The following is a 14,118-nucleotide window of genomic DNA, read 5'->3' on the forward strand; positions in this document are numbered from 1 at the left end:
TGCAAAAAGGAGGAACACCTATTACAAATTTTTGTGTTATCGAAATCAAGCAGTATGTTTTGGGTAAACGCGCCGTTATTTAAAAAAAATACGTCGTACTTTAACTGAAAAATTCGACTTTTTTAGTTTCAGATGATTCTACGACGAATGCCGATTGGCACCGCAGAGCACCTCTCGAAAAACATATCTCCAAAAAAAACTCTGTCATGTATTTGTCAATATTTTATTATTAATATTTTTTTAAAACTTATTGAAAAGATGTACAATAACATGCAACTGATTTTATTAAAGTATCTTAAGCCATATTTCTGTAAAAAATTTAAAAAAAAAAGTGTTTTTTTTAGCGCTAAACCCTACCACCCCCTTAATACTCCAACTACAGAGAAAACTGAAAATTGTTTTGACTATTACTCGGCTTAGAACGTAGCAAATCAGTTGATCCCGCGTTTTACGCTACCTGCTCCAGCTGTTCAAATTCAGACTAGTAGCGACAGCGGCAATGAAAACTAGGAAGTAGCGGAGCAATTTCAATCCTTGTTTCATAGGGCTTTGAAATATTTACCGCTTGTGCGTTAACGATTTCTATCAAACATTTAAATTCGCACATATTCTCGCTAAACCCTTTTGGCGTTTGAGGCTTGATAAAAATGTTCTTATTGCAACAAGAGAGAAATTATCAGATGTAATTGTATAGTATTAACCAGCATCACTGACTAAGAGATATTTAAAAAGCTGCTACAACAACAAGAGATTTCAGCAAAGCCACAATTTGGAATTTTGCTAATTAAAAAAAAACTGCGGGGTCCAAACTAGTTTTTAATCTATGGTGTTATGATTATACCATAACAAAATGTTTTATATAATTTCTTTTAGTTTGGCAGCTATGAAATCGATTTGCCAAAATTAATTTTATATTTATTAAGTTTTTGAACAGTCTAAGATTTATTTAAATTTGTTATTTAGACTGCGTAATATTTTGTGGAGAGATACGAATGCGGCCGGAATGCTATTAACTTTTAATTAATAACTTAATACAAAAATACTCAATCTTCGATGTACGGTGGCCTCTAATCCTCGCCAGCAGGTATAGCGTCTTCCAGGCGGCGTACGAATTTAATTCGAAGCTCAGTCACATTGTCACCTTTCAATTGATCCTGATGGCGAATAATTATTCGGAAATAATTTATTGTACGTATTGTTACCTCAACATATTACTCTTTTATATATACCTGTACAAACCAGCACTGCACGTCCAATTGCACCATCTCCAGTGCACCGCGTATGCAACCACTAAGTATGGAACTATAACGTAAATTGGTTAAATCCTGAGGCAATTCGACAAATTCTGTTAGTGGATTGGTTTCGAAAACTAAGGAAAATTCATCCGAAGAAGCAGACCAGTTAGAAATGGTAGGTTGCACATTTAAGTAGATGCGGAATGCCTGCTGTAGGCGATCAGCTGTTTCACGCATTTCTAAACAGCGGGGAGCTGAGGTTCTTGCTAAGAAATCTTCTATTAACCGCATACCCATATTATAGCCTATACGTTCTAACTGTTTATTTACATCTTCGACATTCTCGAAATCACGCAACATTTGCGTTACTAGCGCACCATAGGTGAGCGTTAAGAACTCGGCATTCTGCAGATTATAGATTATTTATTATTAGTATTAATAGCATATGGCATGGATAGCGGATAGTCTTCATCTTCTTAAAATCCGTTATTGGAGTATTAATCTTAATGTTCTTAGAACTTAAATTTCATAACTGGTATTATTATTTGTACCAGTTAATAATTTTTATTTTATTGGCGTTATGGTTATACTAGGAGTTGGTGCTGGTATTGGCGTTTGATGTGGGGCGATCAACTTTGGTGGAGCCCGGACAGTTGCGCGTGACTGTACCGTTTGCATTTGTGACTCGCAATTACCGGAACCAGATCCACCCATTTCACCCTTTCCCTGTGCCGAATGAAAACGTCCACCTTCTCCTCGTACCCGATTCATTGCATGACGGTGACGAGACTCATGCAAATATTTGGAGCGTTCCTTTGGTATACGAGATTCCAATTTTGCACGAGCTTGTCGTCGTATTAGTATCCTTTTATATTGTTTAGCGTTAACATAAAGAGGTTCTTCTTCCGATTCTCCTTTACTTGAGTCTTCTTCTGCTTGTGCTACCGCTGCAGCGGCATCGTTTGAGTTACTGTTTGGATTCGTGGAAGAAGTCGCTTGCTGTGCTGATACTGTTGTGGCAGCTTGAGGTACAGCAACTGTTGTAGTTCCTGGCTGTGGCATCATAATGATTTGTTGCCCTACAGATGGGCCATTATGGGAGGGACCTTGCGGATGGGAAGCAGCGATTTGCATTATTTGACCGTTTATGTTTATAAGTTGTGGCTGAGATGTGGCTTGGGCAGTTGCTGTATTCGGATCTAGCGTTAATGAAGTTGCTGGAGGTTGGTAAAATAGTGTTTGGCCATCGGGCAATTGGAGGAGCTGCATGGCCTGTGCGGATTGGGGTGGCTGTTGCAACATTATTTGGCCCGTTTGCAGAGGAATAAGTCCAGTTGCTGTTGCTGTCGCTCCGCTTGCCGCTTGAGTCTGCTGTTGTGGCACTTGCCCGATAATTATTTGTGCTCCACCAGCGGTCATCATAGGGATCAGTTGTATTTTTTTCTGGTCTGAAAAGTTTTTTTTATTTTGTGCAAGTACAGCGACGGTTCCTGTAGTCTTCTCGGTTTTAAATGTATCGTTAGATAAAATGTTATTTACATCCATTCACCTTTATTGTGGCGTGAAATTAACTTTTGTTTCTTTTAATTACTGCAAAATCGAATGGAAATTGAGCGAAACTTCGATAGTGACTATCCGCTATCATATAAACCATTTGTCCTTCAGCATAAACTTACCACTTTTTTAGCGTCGAAACGTGAAGCTTGTCGAGACATAATAATATTATAAACTTTCCACTTTCCAACAGGAGAATCGTACAAAATTTTTAGCGAAATCGTATTTTTGCTAACAAAATGTAAAAGGTGAAAAAATTAGACTGATAGGGTGTTGAGTTTCTGTAGATAATCGAAAAATGTAAACTTACACGGGGTTTACACCAAATCAGCGTTGCCAATATTTAATTAAAATAGCAATAATTTTACTTGGATATTAACCTCTACATATAAGCCGTTACTTAATGTATGCTACAAATAAAAGTAAAGGTTTAAAAATAAAAGAATCAAAACAAAACAATTAAAAAAAAGCTTAAGGTTTTACGCTTACCATTTTACCACAAGTGTTGTAAATCTCCTAATTTTAGGTAACTTTTCACTTTATGACAGCTACAACAAATTAAAAAACAGTACCACAAGTTTACTGAAAAAACCGAATGTGCCAAATACAGAATTAAGCACTTTATTTATACCGATTTTGACAGCCGATTACGTCACCACAGCAAATAAAAAAAACTTTGTTTTCAAGTTTCTTGTGTGTGAATATTCAGTAAATGTCTTGGTAAATATTCTGATATCAATATTTCTGATTTTTATTTTAAACAAAATAACAAATGTGAAGGCTACTATGTGTCAAATTGTGAAACCACGAATAATAAAAATATATCCAAAGCAACTTTTTTTGCCAGGTTGCACTTCTTTTACTTACTCTTCCCTATGTTTGTTTATTTGATTAATTGCGAACAGGGAATTCGGAAGACGCAAGCTTAAGCCGAATTGAGTACTTTATCAAACACAAGAAATTATACACTGACATCAAGCTTGTAAAAATCGGGAAAAATAAAGTAGCTGCTTTTTGAAGGCGCCATTTAAGGTACTCAATTCGCCTTGCAGCCAGCATATAAAATCAGGGAAAGAGGAAAAAAGTAACTTAAATAAATTGAATTTAATTGTGGAAGTTATCGACTTTTTATCTTTTTATCTTCCTTCGGGAAGAGGAGGGTAGAAAATGCCACACATTCGCTTGGCTAGAACACAAAATTTTACAGCTCTAGCGCAGGGCGGAATGAATACGACATTACTGGGAGAAAGGGAAATCTCATAATATTTCGAAAATATTTAGTTTATTTTCATTTTAGTTCACACAACCTTGAATTATCTTGTATTTAATTAAGTACACAATATTAGAGTAATTGGTTTTTCTAATGTATCAGGAGTAGGACTGATGAGAGTAATTTGTTTGAAGCACCGATTTTTCGATATCTTCCGCACAAGACCGAACTTCATTCTGATTTATTTAACCTAGCGAAACGGTGCGTATTCTCTACTTGGACCATATATTATTGAGAAGGTGCTACATATAATTCAGTTTGTTTTTGTAATAACGCTTTTAATTATTATTCCAATAATTTATTTCGTCTGTCGTATATCTCAACAGATACAAATTTTATAAGTAATCGGTTTTTCCTCTTGCGCTATTCAATAAGTTCGAGCAACCCCAAGAATTGTAGAATGCGTGAGGAGCAACCCTGGCTAAGTAAATTTGTTTGCTTTACAAGTGGTTTGTGTTGGTCGTAAGTGATCACTAATAAGTGCGATTTAAATCAATAGACGAGATAATTTTTTTATTTAACGCGCCATCAAATTAATTTCATCTAGAAACCGGATACATATTATACGCTCGTAAGGTCTTCCTTGTTGGGAGTAAAATATTTCCAGTTGTAGAGCAAAAAGTAGAAGCAGTCATCCCGCCAAAAGTACGTATGAAAGTGATGCCACAGTTTTCAATATGTAGTTGAAAAGTATTTCTAATATTTTGCTTGCTGTATGTTTAAGTACAATTAAGGGCCATCAACTTTTCGTGTTGTGTTTGCTACGACAAAAACATTCAAATGATCACGAATGTGATATATATGTAGAAATTTTCAAGACCAAATGTACATAAATAGTATGTCAAATATGTATGTACAAATCACGGTGTACAAAAGCTAAAGGTGACACTTTTCGAAAACCGCTACTTTAGTTCTCGCGATTTTTACAACCGGCTGACGTCATGAGTTGGAATAGTACAAAACAAACAAAAAGAGGATAAATTAATTGTAAATATCAAGGCGGATTGAATTCTTAAAGTGGCACTTTCCGAAAACTGTTACTTCATTTCTCCTAATTTTGGCAAGTCGGACGTCAGCTCCCTTTTCGATACAAACCAAACAGCAGGAGGAGAATGTTTGTAAAAATTCAGTGTATGGCATGTTGACATTGCGATTTGTGGCATGTAAATTAAAAAAAAGTGCGTGTAGCGTAGTACACATAACAGAAGTAAGACTTTCAAGGCAGACAAAGAAAGAGGGAGAGACGCGAGAGAGAATGAAAGAGAGAGAAAGAGTATATATCTAAATAAATTCACAACATTTGCAGTGAATACAAATGGGCAAAATTTGCAAAAAGCGGTAAAGGGTCGACCGGTCGACGCCCGACACAAACTGTGGCAACAACGCACAATACTCCGAGCGTTTATCACCCGCAGAAACGCAGCGATTTCAGGACCGCAGCAACGGTACAAATTACCGGCGCAAGGCAATACCGTTTCCACGACGGTCGATTCTTCGTTACCGAAACGACCCGGATTTATATCCGGCCAAGGACTATAAACATAAAAATAAATTAAAAAAAAGGCCGCTTTTGAAAGAAATATACCCAAAAATTTTGTTCGTTCCGCAGTTGATGACAGTTTCAGTTCCTTTAGTAAATTAATATGCGAATATTCATCACTTTTCAAGTAAAAATCTTCAGATCATATTTTCTTTTCTTTCGGTTCAATATATTTCTCCTCCAGACATTCATCGACAAGTAATATTTGATGAATTTTTTACATATATATATAGTACAATCTTATAGTCCGCGTGTTCTTTCAAAGTGGTATTTGAAACAATATTGTGGCAGCTATCAACAATGTTTGTAACGTTGGTTTGAAACAATTTTCCCCGTGTGTGCCGTACTTAACAGGCATCACTTCGTTGTTTTAGTTTGTTTAATTTAGCAATCAAAATCACTGAATATTCGCAAACAAGTAACTCGTAAACAAATGTTTATTTATTTGCTATACTGGCGTCATAGGTTGTCCAAACAGCGAAAAATAAAGTAGCAGTTTTAGAAGTTGCCACATTTTGTATTCTGTACAACCTGATCAAGGTGGATTTATTAAGGTGACAGCATTCACCCAGCTGAATTTTTCGCCGTAGGTGTGGCTTACGTCAAAATGATATGCTTTGTTTGTATGTATTGGTATGTTTACATTCGTATGTTTACATTTGACTACTGATTTTGACGTGATGCTTGCACCAAACGCAACAACAAATACATGTAGGGTTTTACTTATATGTGTTTGCTGTCACCTGTAATAAATTCGCCTTGACCCTGATCATATATCGTGCATTACCAATTCAGTATTTTTAGGAATCGAGTAATCAGTTCATGGCACACAACTCGAGCTCCGGCATTCAAGGAATCCAAAACAAAAGAAATTTTCGAAAGCTAAAATTCTAGTCAGATCTTAAAATATCAGATGTTAAAACTCGATGTTCATAAAAACCGAATTTGGAAGAAAAATTTGTTTGGCTGTATTCCTATCATAAAGCTTAAATAAACTTGGTTTGATACTAAATAAGCACATATGTTTTTGTATGTGTATTTTTCTTTTTTTCGTTATGCTCTTAAATCATTTGATAGAATGCAACCATGGCTTTTCATTTTCTGCTCAGCTGTTGTCTTTGTTTTCACTTTAATCAGAAAATTTTTTGCTGGGTGCTTTGTGTGGATTTGTGTGTATTACGTCGAATCGAGAAACTGAATTTATTTTTACTTTTATTTACCTTGATTCAAAGTGTTTTATTTTTATAATCAAACAAATTTACTGATAACAATATACGAGTAAGATGTGAACATTTGACTTTTATTTGTATCGAATGGATTCTTTAAAATTTATTTTGCGTTTCAGTTTGCAACGAGAGATATTACTAACTATACACAAACGCACAAAAGTAGCAAAAAAAGGTGGATTAAAGAAGCGAAGTTCAGGGGCAAACGAGTCTCTTTTGGACACAAAGCAAAGGAGAAACGTTTAGGCGTGCCTGTGTTAAGGATTATACAAAATACTAATCAGTCCAAAATTTCCAACAGTGTTCACCACAGTTGGCAAAATAAGGAAATTAGACATCAATAAAGTGTTCACTAGTTGAAATTTAACACCTGCAGTCGTACCATGTTGGATTTAGAAATCGTGCCAGAGTTGTCGCTTGGTTGTGATGCTTGGGAATTTGTCTTAGGCATGCACTTTTCGCAAGCCATAGCGATCATTCAATCACAGGTGGGAATCATAAAGGGCGTGCAAGTACTTTATTCAGATACGAATCCATTGGGTGTGGATATCATAATTAACTTGCCACAAGATGGTGTTCGCTTGATTTTTGATCCAGTTGTTCAACGTTTAAAAACTATTGAAGTATTCCACATGAAGTTGGTAAAACTGAAGTACGGTGGAGTTCATTTTAATTCTCCCGAGGTGCTGCCTTCCATTGAACAAATTGAGCATTCCTTTGGGGCTACCCATCCAGGAGTATATGATGCTGCGAAACAACTATTTGCTTTGCACTTTCGAGGTTTAAGCTTCTTCTTCCCAGTGGATAGCAAATTACAAGAAGGTTACGCACATGGTTTGGGATCACTGATCTTTTTAAGTGGCGCATCGCCTGTTGTGTCTAAGATGTCATTGTATGCCGGTAGTAATGTTTCTGACACACGTGCTCCCCCGCTTCCATTGTCTTGTTACCATCGTCAAATCTATCTAGATTCTGCAACTGTTTTGCGTTCCGCAAACGGTTATACCAAGGGCCTAAAACTGAAGCTCTTCACTGAGGGTTCTAGTCGTGCTATGGAACAACGGCGTCAATGCTTCACAAGAGAAGTGCTCTTCGGTGACAGCTGCCAGGATGTAGCTATGAAGCTTGGTGCACCTAACCGAATATTCTTTAAGAGCGAAGATAAAATGAAAATACATTCATCGAGAGTAAATCGTCAGGCACAGAGTAAACGCAGTGATACATTTTTTAATTATTTCACACTTGGAATAGATGTATTGTTCGATGCTCGAACACATACTTGCAAAAAATTCGTTCTGCACACAAATTATCCGGGACATTTCAATTTCAATATGTACCATCGTTGTGAATTCAAGTTCAATATGAATTTTGAATATGGAAATTGCGATCGAAGCATAACCGACGACATTGAAGTTAATGCATATGCGAAGTGGGACGAGATTAGTGCCGTAGTGCCATCAGCTCGTCCGGTGGTGCTCCATCGCGCCAGCTCAACAAACACTGCCAATCCTTTCGGTGCAACCTTCTGCTACGGTTATCAGGATATTATATTCGAGGTTATGACGAACAACCATATCGCCTCTGTCACATTGTATAGTACGATTCCACCGGCGAAGCAAATCGAGCAGTCTTACCAGCAGCACAAAATGCAAGACATACGTTTAACAGTTGCGTGAGAAAACTCAATTACAAGTGGACCGCAGTCTTGGACTTATTCGCAGCGATTCAAAGTTATACAGAATCGTAAATAATTTTATTTAAAAGCATATTGTAATAGAAAGATATAAGCCAACAGATATTAGATGCTTATATTTGTAAAACAAGTGGTCACTCAACTTTATATAGCAAATGTTACTTTATAATATACTACCTAAATTCTTACACACACACATATTAAAGCGGCATTGGGGCAAGAGGAAAATACCAACAGGAAAATATATACATACATATGTATGTATATATGGAAGGCCAAAATTGAACATTTTTAAATAAAGTTTCTTTATACTTAGTTTAGTACAATTAAATCTTAAAATATTCTCATTACATGATCGATTACTTTTTAAAGAATGGCTTGCTTCCTTTTGTCTTAGTGCTGTCTAATAATGCTGATTACACGACTGTGGTCCGCGAAACAAGCGGCTATGCATATACAATAATATAAATTTGATTTCCCGTTCAATTATGTATGAACAGTTTTATTTTATACTGAACGCTTATCGGCTAAAATCTATCAAAAGTTTGAAGACATTGACTATATGTTAATAAAATATACTTAGGACGTAAGTAAATGTTTACATAACAATAATAAAGTTTAATTAAATCACCGTTTGGAAATATAGTACATAAGTTTACATACAAACATACGTATAATAGTGTATCTTAACTTACGTAAATGTACACAGCATTTTGACATGTGAAATACTTCGTATGACTAAATATTGCTGCTTGGCTGATTAGTCACTGAAGAGACCACTTAGGGGTGTTTACGTTTTATTAATACTTGTATTGAGTTTCTAAAGTTTCTACTTTATTATATTAATTGTACTTGCACATTTTTATCCCGTTAGATAAAAAGATATAAAGTAAAAAAAAGTAAAAAATTTATTAAAAAAATAATAAAAAATTATATCTATTAAAGTAAGAAAAAAATTAATAAAAAGCAAAATAAAATAATAAATAACGATAACAGCTACAATTTCTGTTTTTCTTAAATCAATTTTTAAGTTCATATTCAATTAACCTCTTCTGGTAAAATGACGAGTCTAGCTCGTCATTGGTTTTTCATGTCATATCGCACAATGACGAGCTACACTCGTCATGCATACTGTTGAATATGATAATTAATTTAGTTTAAAATTTCTAGTGTACCGAATTTGGCAACACATTTTTTACTTGTGGAAATACCACAGATCCTCATTACATATTGTTTACCGTTAAAATTTCTTGGTACAAGTCACGGGCGAATTGTTGATAGTCTGTAAGATTTCAGTCTTAAAAAGTTAATGTTAATAAAATAGTTATTTTATGCACTCTTTTTCCATTATTAAAGCATACCGGAGGGGGTTAATGAATTATTTGACATATTTTTCATAATTCGTCATAAAAGAATTTCACTTAACAATGACTCAAATTTAATTCATATAATTTATCTCATAATTTAAATAAATATTTTTAAATTAACTCGTATTAAAACATTTCAGCGCTTATTTATATATAGAAAATAATAATTTAAAATGTCCGAACAAACAACGCCAGATGAGAAGACTTCCAAGTACGACCCCAGTATACTTCCGGACATGCTGCCTGTCTACTACAAACGATTGTTTCCACATAAACCCTTTTATCGTTGGTTGTCTTATGGACTTTGTAAGTTATCAATGTAAATTTCCACTTATGACATAAATTATCTCAGTGTAAATTTGTTTCACAATTTCTATTTAGCTGAAGGCGGTATCTTTGCTAACCGCGAGTTTTCATACACTCTTCATGATGATATCTATATTCGATACCGTTGCTACGACACCCAACATGAGTTGGAAAACGACATCTGCACGACATGCCCGCATAAGATCGACATTGGTGCTGTTATGAATACCAAGTAAATTTCATTAATATTATTTTAAGTGGATATAATAATTGATTAGTTTAAATTTTCAAGACCAAAAAACTTTCGAATTACATCAACGGCAATGCAGCCGGTACAGCGCGAACTGGTTTTCGATATTGACATGGATGATTACAATGAAGTGCGCACCTGTTGTACCGGCTCAACAGTATGTTTGAAATGCTGGAAGTTCATGGCTTTGGCCGCACGTCTTCTTGATGCTGCGTTACGCGAAGACTTTGGTTTCGAACATATACTGTGGGTCTTTTCTGGTCGTCGTGGTGTGCATGGCTGGGTATGTGATTATGACGCACGCCACTTGGATTCCAGAGGTCGTTCGGCAGTTGCTGAATATTTGCAGATTTCTACAAACGTGACAGTTAATGGTGTGATTGTAGCTCGCGTACAAATCGGCGAACGAATGCATCATAGTGTCCGACGCGCGCTCAAGTTTGTGGAGCCACTTTTCAACGAAATTGTATTAGAAGATCAGAATTTATTTGGTGATGTTAAAGGTGTTGCTAAATTGTTGTCAATGATTCCGGAAGAGTCGGCGCGTAAGGATGTGGAGGCTTATTTGAATAAAACAAATGAAGATGGTGCACACTCACGTGTAATATGGGCATCGTTCGTGCGTTATGCCAATTCGATGCGAACGGGTGCTGTTAGTGTCTGGACACGGAAACTAAAAAATATTGTTGAAGAGATTCAGTTGGGCATACTTTACCCGCGTTTGGATATTAATGTTACAAAAGGCATGAACCATTTGCTGAAATCCCCCTTTTGTATTCATCCAGGCACTGGGAAGGTTTGTGTGCCGTTCAATTGTAATGCGGCTGCGAAATTCGACCCGACCACAGTGCCAAACATTTCACAATTGTTGCAAGAGATTAATGCTTTTGACGATAAATCAAAAAGTCTAAATAATGGTCCCGAAGATAAGAGCCGAATTAAAGATTATAAAAAGACAGGCATGTTTAAAGGTGTAGTGGTATTTGAAGAGTTCTTGCGTAAATTGGAAAGTAGTTTAAAAGCAAAAGCAATAGATGTAAGTGACCAAACAATGGAGTTTTAATCGTCATTCCTAATAATTTGTTTAAAATAAAACATATCTCTAAAAAAAGTAGTATTTGCAAATTTTTCTCACGCTTCTTGGATACATTAAATAACAAGAACATATTGTTTTCCAATATGCATATACATACAAATTAGCGCGTACAATTCTTTGTTAGATGTTTGGACCAGCTCCTACAGTTTGTGGTGTATGTCTTCCTGTTGTTTCGCAATTTTTTTACGAGAAGCTTTTGCATTGTCTGCTGGGGGCAACCGCTATTAGATAAACCTTTTCTACCACAATGGGATTTCAAACTGGTCCTACCAAATGATAGTCACGCACAAACCACTAGGCTACACGGCTTCCAATATTTGTACATATTTACGGCAAATATTACTTAAATAGGGACGACCTATGTTATTGTTTATTGTTGCCCTTTATAAAATAACATCTTTAACACAATTCTCAATGCAAGTACTTCTTTACAAATAACAACACATTTTCGTTTAAATAGAATGTTATAATTTAATATAATAACACATTAACAGTGATAAAGAAATATTAACTACGCAAGTTTTTATAAGTGTAATTTCTAAAAGGTGTTGAAATATTTTAAAGTACCCGTATTCGCAATCTCGGTTTTCTTATGGCTTCAGCGCCGACTTGTTTGCAATCGATGTCTGCCTCAATACGGTAGGTGCCATTATCTGCGGATGTGGTACCTTCCAAAAGAACTTCATTTACTTCTCCACCTGCTCGTACTCGGATGATGCCGCCATCCTCTGATCCTTCAGCTTGTTTCAATTCTATTTGTACTTTACGCGGCAGCGAAGTCCCCTTGCCAAGTAGAATTTGTGCATTTGTTTCATCATTGCCTTGCCAAATTAACAGGTCCTCTTCTACATATACTCGTTCTTCTGTTGCAAGCAAGTCTTGTTCTAGTGGTGCATGAAGAAAAGTTGCTTGGCGTGCACAACCTATAGCAACTACCTCATCAGCGGAAATTGCTGAATGCAATTGCGCGTTAGGGAAACGTGCTGCAATGACTGATTGCAATTTTGGTATACGCATCGTTGCTCCCAGCAACACAATTGAGTTGACACCCTTTATTTGGCTGTGTTTAGCTGTCGAACGTTCAAGGCAATCATTTAATGTCTGCATAAAATTGCTAATCACCGGCTGAATTAGGCTTTCAAATCGGGCACGCGACATTTGAGCATTGAAGTCAACACCGTCCATAAGTGAATCAATATATATTTGTGTCGAGGGAAGAGTTGTCAATATGTGTTTGCAGTTTGTAGCCGCATTCCGTATCTTTGCTAAAGATCGTCGACTTTCGTGTGGATCCAATTTATATTTGCGCTTGAATTCTTCGCAAATGAATTGAACTAGCGCATCACTGAAATGCTGGCCGCCGATTGGAAAAGGTCCATAAGCATCTAGTTGAGTGTAAAGGCCATCTCTCACTGCATACAAAGCAAAATGGCTATTCAAGCCACCACATTTAATAGTTAGCACATATTGCGTTTCGTCTCCAATGTTGGATTTTGAACTGACTTCGGATGCATCTTGTTCGCCTATACCGTAGGCGAGGATTGCAGCGGTTTGTTCCGTAATAATCTGCGCCACATGAAATCCAGCCTCTTCGGCAGCACGAGCCAATTCTGGCCAAGCAGTTCGAGGGTAATAGCATGGTATTGAAAGTACCACAATCGGGTCTTTTTCCGCTACATTATGGTATTGACGCGCTAATTCCAGTTCTGCACGAAAAAGTGCCACTTGTACTTCAAAAGGGGTCAACTCACGTACATCCTCCTTTAGTTCATCGCTCTTGTCATCCTGTATTTGACATTTTAGCTGGAAAGTATGACTGAGCGTATCATATTCACATGGAAGTTCACTAACTGCTGTGGAAAGTCTATCTGGATCTAACTCCTGCGGCATTAGCAGCTGAAAACTATTTGCAACTGCTTGTTTAGGCCTTGTGGCCATTTTTTGTTTGGCCGTCAATCCGCACTCGATTTCTTCCTGGCCACTCCAAAGGAGGCATGCTTGCGAGTTGCGATCACCTTGTTTGTTCGCAATGACTTCCGGTTTGCCATCCGCTTTCACATGTGCAATACATAAGGTGCTGTTGCCTATTTTAATACCGAACCTTGGCCACATTTTTCTTCACGAATCAGAGGATGTTAGTAAATTTAGTTCAATAAATTTGTAAAGTTCTTTGCCAAAAGGGCGCGTGTTCTCAAAAACCATTATACAAATGTCAAAAAGATAGGGAGTTGCCTGAGTTCGGATTGGTGCATGGTAAAAATATATAAAGGCTAGCGCAACCAGTCGCGGTACGGTACGAGAAGGTATAGTTCCATACGGTATCCGGTATTAAGCACCATTCCGTAAGGATGTAGGGAGTACATGATATTTATTTTTGTTGAATATAAAAAATAAAACAATTTTGTTTACGAGTTACTAGTTGTGTGAAAAATGAGGTTTTTTAATAAACAAAATAAAAAAGAAGTGCCGCGTATTAAATTGTGATAGCAGGCAATATAATATTTAAAACCTCCAAATATCGTGTTTTTGCTTTTTCTGCAATGATACCGTTATAATAAAGTGGGCAAAGTTCTGCCATTAA

General features: G+C 36.5%; 4 protein-coding genes across 7 annotated transcripts; 2 read left to right on the forward strand and 2 right to left on the reverse strand.

Annotated features, from left to right (window-relative positions):
- Nucleotides 1-850: 850 nt before the first annotated feature.
- Nucleotides 851-3,193, reverse strand: LOC129240888 (trafficking protein particle complex subunit 3). Of its 2 annotated transcripts, XM_054876953.1 has the most exons (3): nt 2,912-3,091; nt 1,230-1,640; nt 851-1,154 (listed from the first exon to the last, which is right to left on the reverse strand). In XM_054876953.1, exons 1-3 carry the CDS (start codon nt 2,948-2,950, stop codon nt 1,068-1,070), a joined length of 537 nt encoding a protein of 178 aa, XP_054732928.1. In that variant the 5' UTR covers nt 2,951-3,091; the 3' UTR covers nt 851-1,067. The 2 variants fall into 2 exon arrangements, with proteins under 2 accessions (XP_054732928.1, XP_054732927.1); XM_054876952.1 differs by lacking the exons at nt 851-1,154; nt 1,230-1,640 and adding an exon at nt 1,647-2,825 and having other exon boundaries at nt 2,912-3,193.
- Nucleotides 3,194-4,588: 1,395 nt separating this feature from the next.
- On the forward strand, nt 4,589-9,484 carry LOC129240891 (PHAF1 protein CG7083). 2 transcript variants are annotated; one of them, XM_054876958.1, is made up of 2 exons: nt 4,589-4,704; nt 6,945-9,484. In XM_054876958.1, exon 2 carries the CDS (start codon nt 7,209-7,211, stop codon nt 8,499-8,501), a length of 1,293 nt encoding a protein of 430 aa, XP_054732933.1. In that variant the 5' UTR covers nt 4,589-4,704; nt 6,945-7,208; the 3' UTR covers nt 8,502-9,484. The 2 variants fall into 2 exon arrangements, with proteins under 2 accessions (XP_054732933.1, XP_054732932.1); XM_054876957.1 differs by lacking the exon at nt 4,589-4,704 and adding an exon at nt 6,747-6,877.
- On the forward strand, nt 4,589-11,555 carry LOC129240890 (DNA primase small subunit). Of its 2 annotated transcripts, none has more exons than XM_054876955.1 (4): nt 4,589-4,704; nt 10,026-10,191; nt 10,267-10,423; nt 10,484-11,555. In XM_054876955.1, exons 2-4 carry the CDS (start codon nt 10,059-10,061, stop codon nt 11,502-11,504), a joined length of 1,311 nt encoding a protein of 436 aa, XP_054732930.1. In that variant the 5' UTR covers nt 4,589-4,704; nt 10,026-10,058; the 3' UTR covers nt 11,505-11,555. The 2 variants fall into 2 exon arrangements, with proteins under 2 accessions (XP_054732930.1, XP_054732931.1); XM_054876956.1 differs by having other exon boundaries at nt 4,601-4,704; nt 10,043-10,191.
- Nucleotides 11,556-11,982: 427 nt separating this feature from the next.
- Nucleotides 11,983-13,754, reverse strand: LOC129240889 (heat shock 70 kDa protein 14). Its single transcript, XM_054876954.1, has one exon. The coding sequence runs from the start codon at nt 13,647-13,649 to the stop codon at nt 12,096-12,098; it is 1,554 nt and encodes a 517-aa protein (XP_054732929.1). The 5' UTR covers nt 13,650-13,754; the 3' UTR covers nt 11,983-12,095.
- Between the last annotated feature and the right edge of the window lie 364 nt (nt 13,755-14,118).

The sequence above is a fragment of the Anastrepha obliqua genome, chromosome 3 (genome assembly GCF_027943255.1).
Source record: "Anastrepha obliqua isolate idAnaObli1 chromosome 3, idAnaObli1_1.0, whole genome shotgun sequence".
In the NCBI taxonomy this organism is placed as follows: Eukaryota; Metazoa; Arthropoda; class Insecta; order Diptera; family Tephritidae; genus Anastrepha; species Anastrepha obliqua.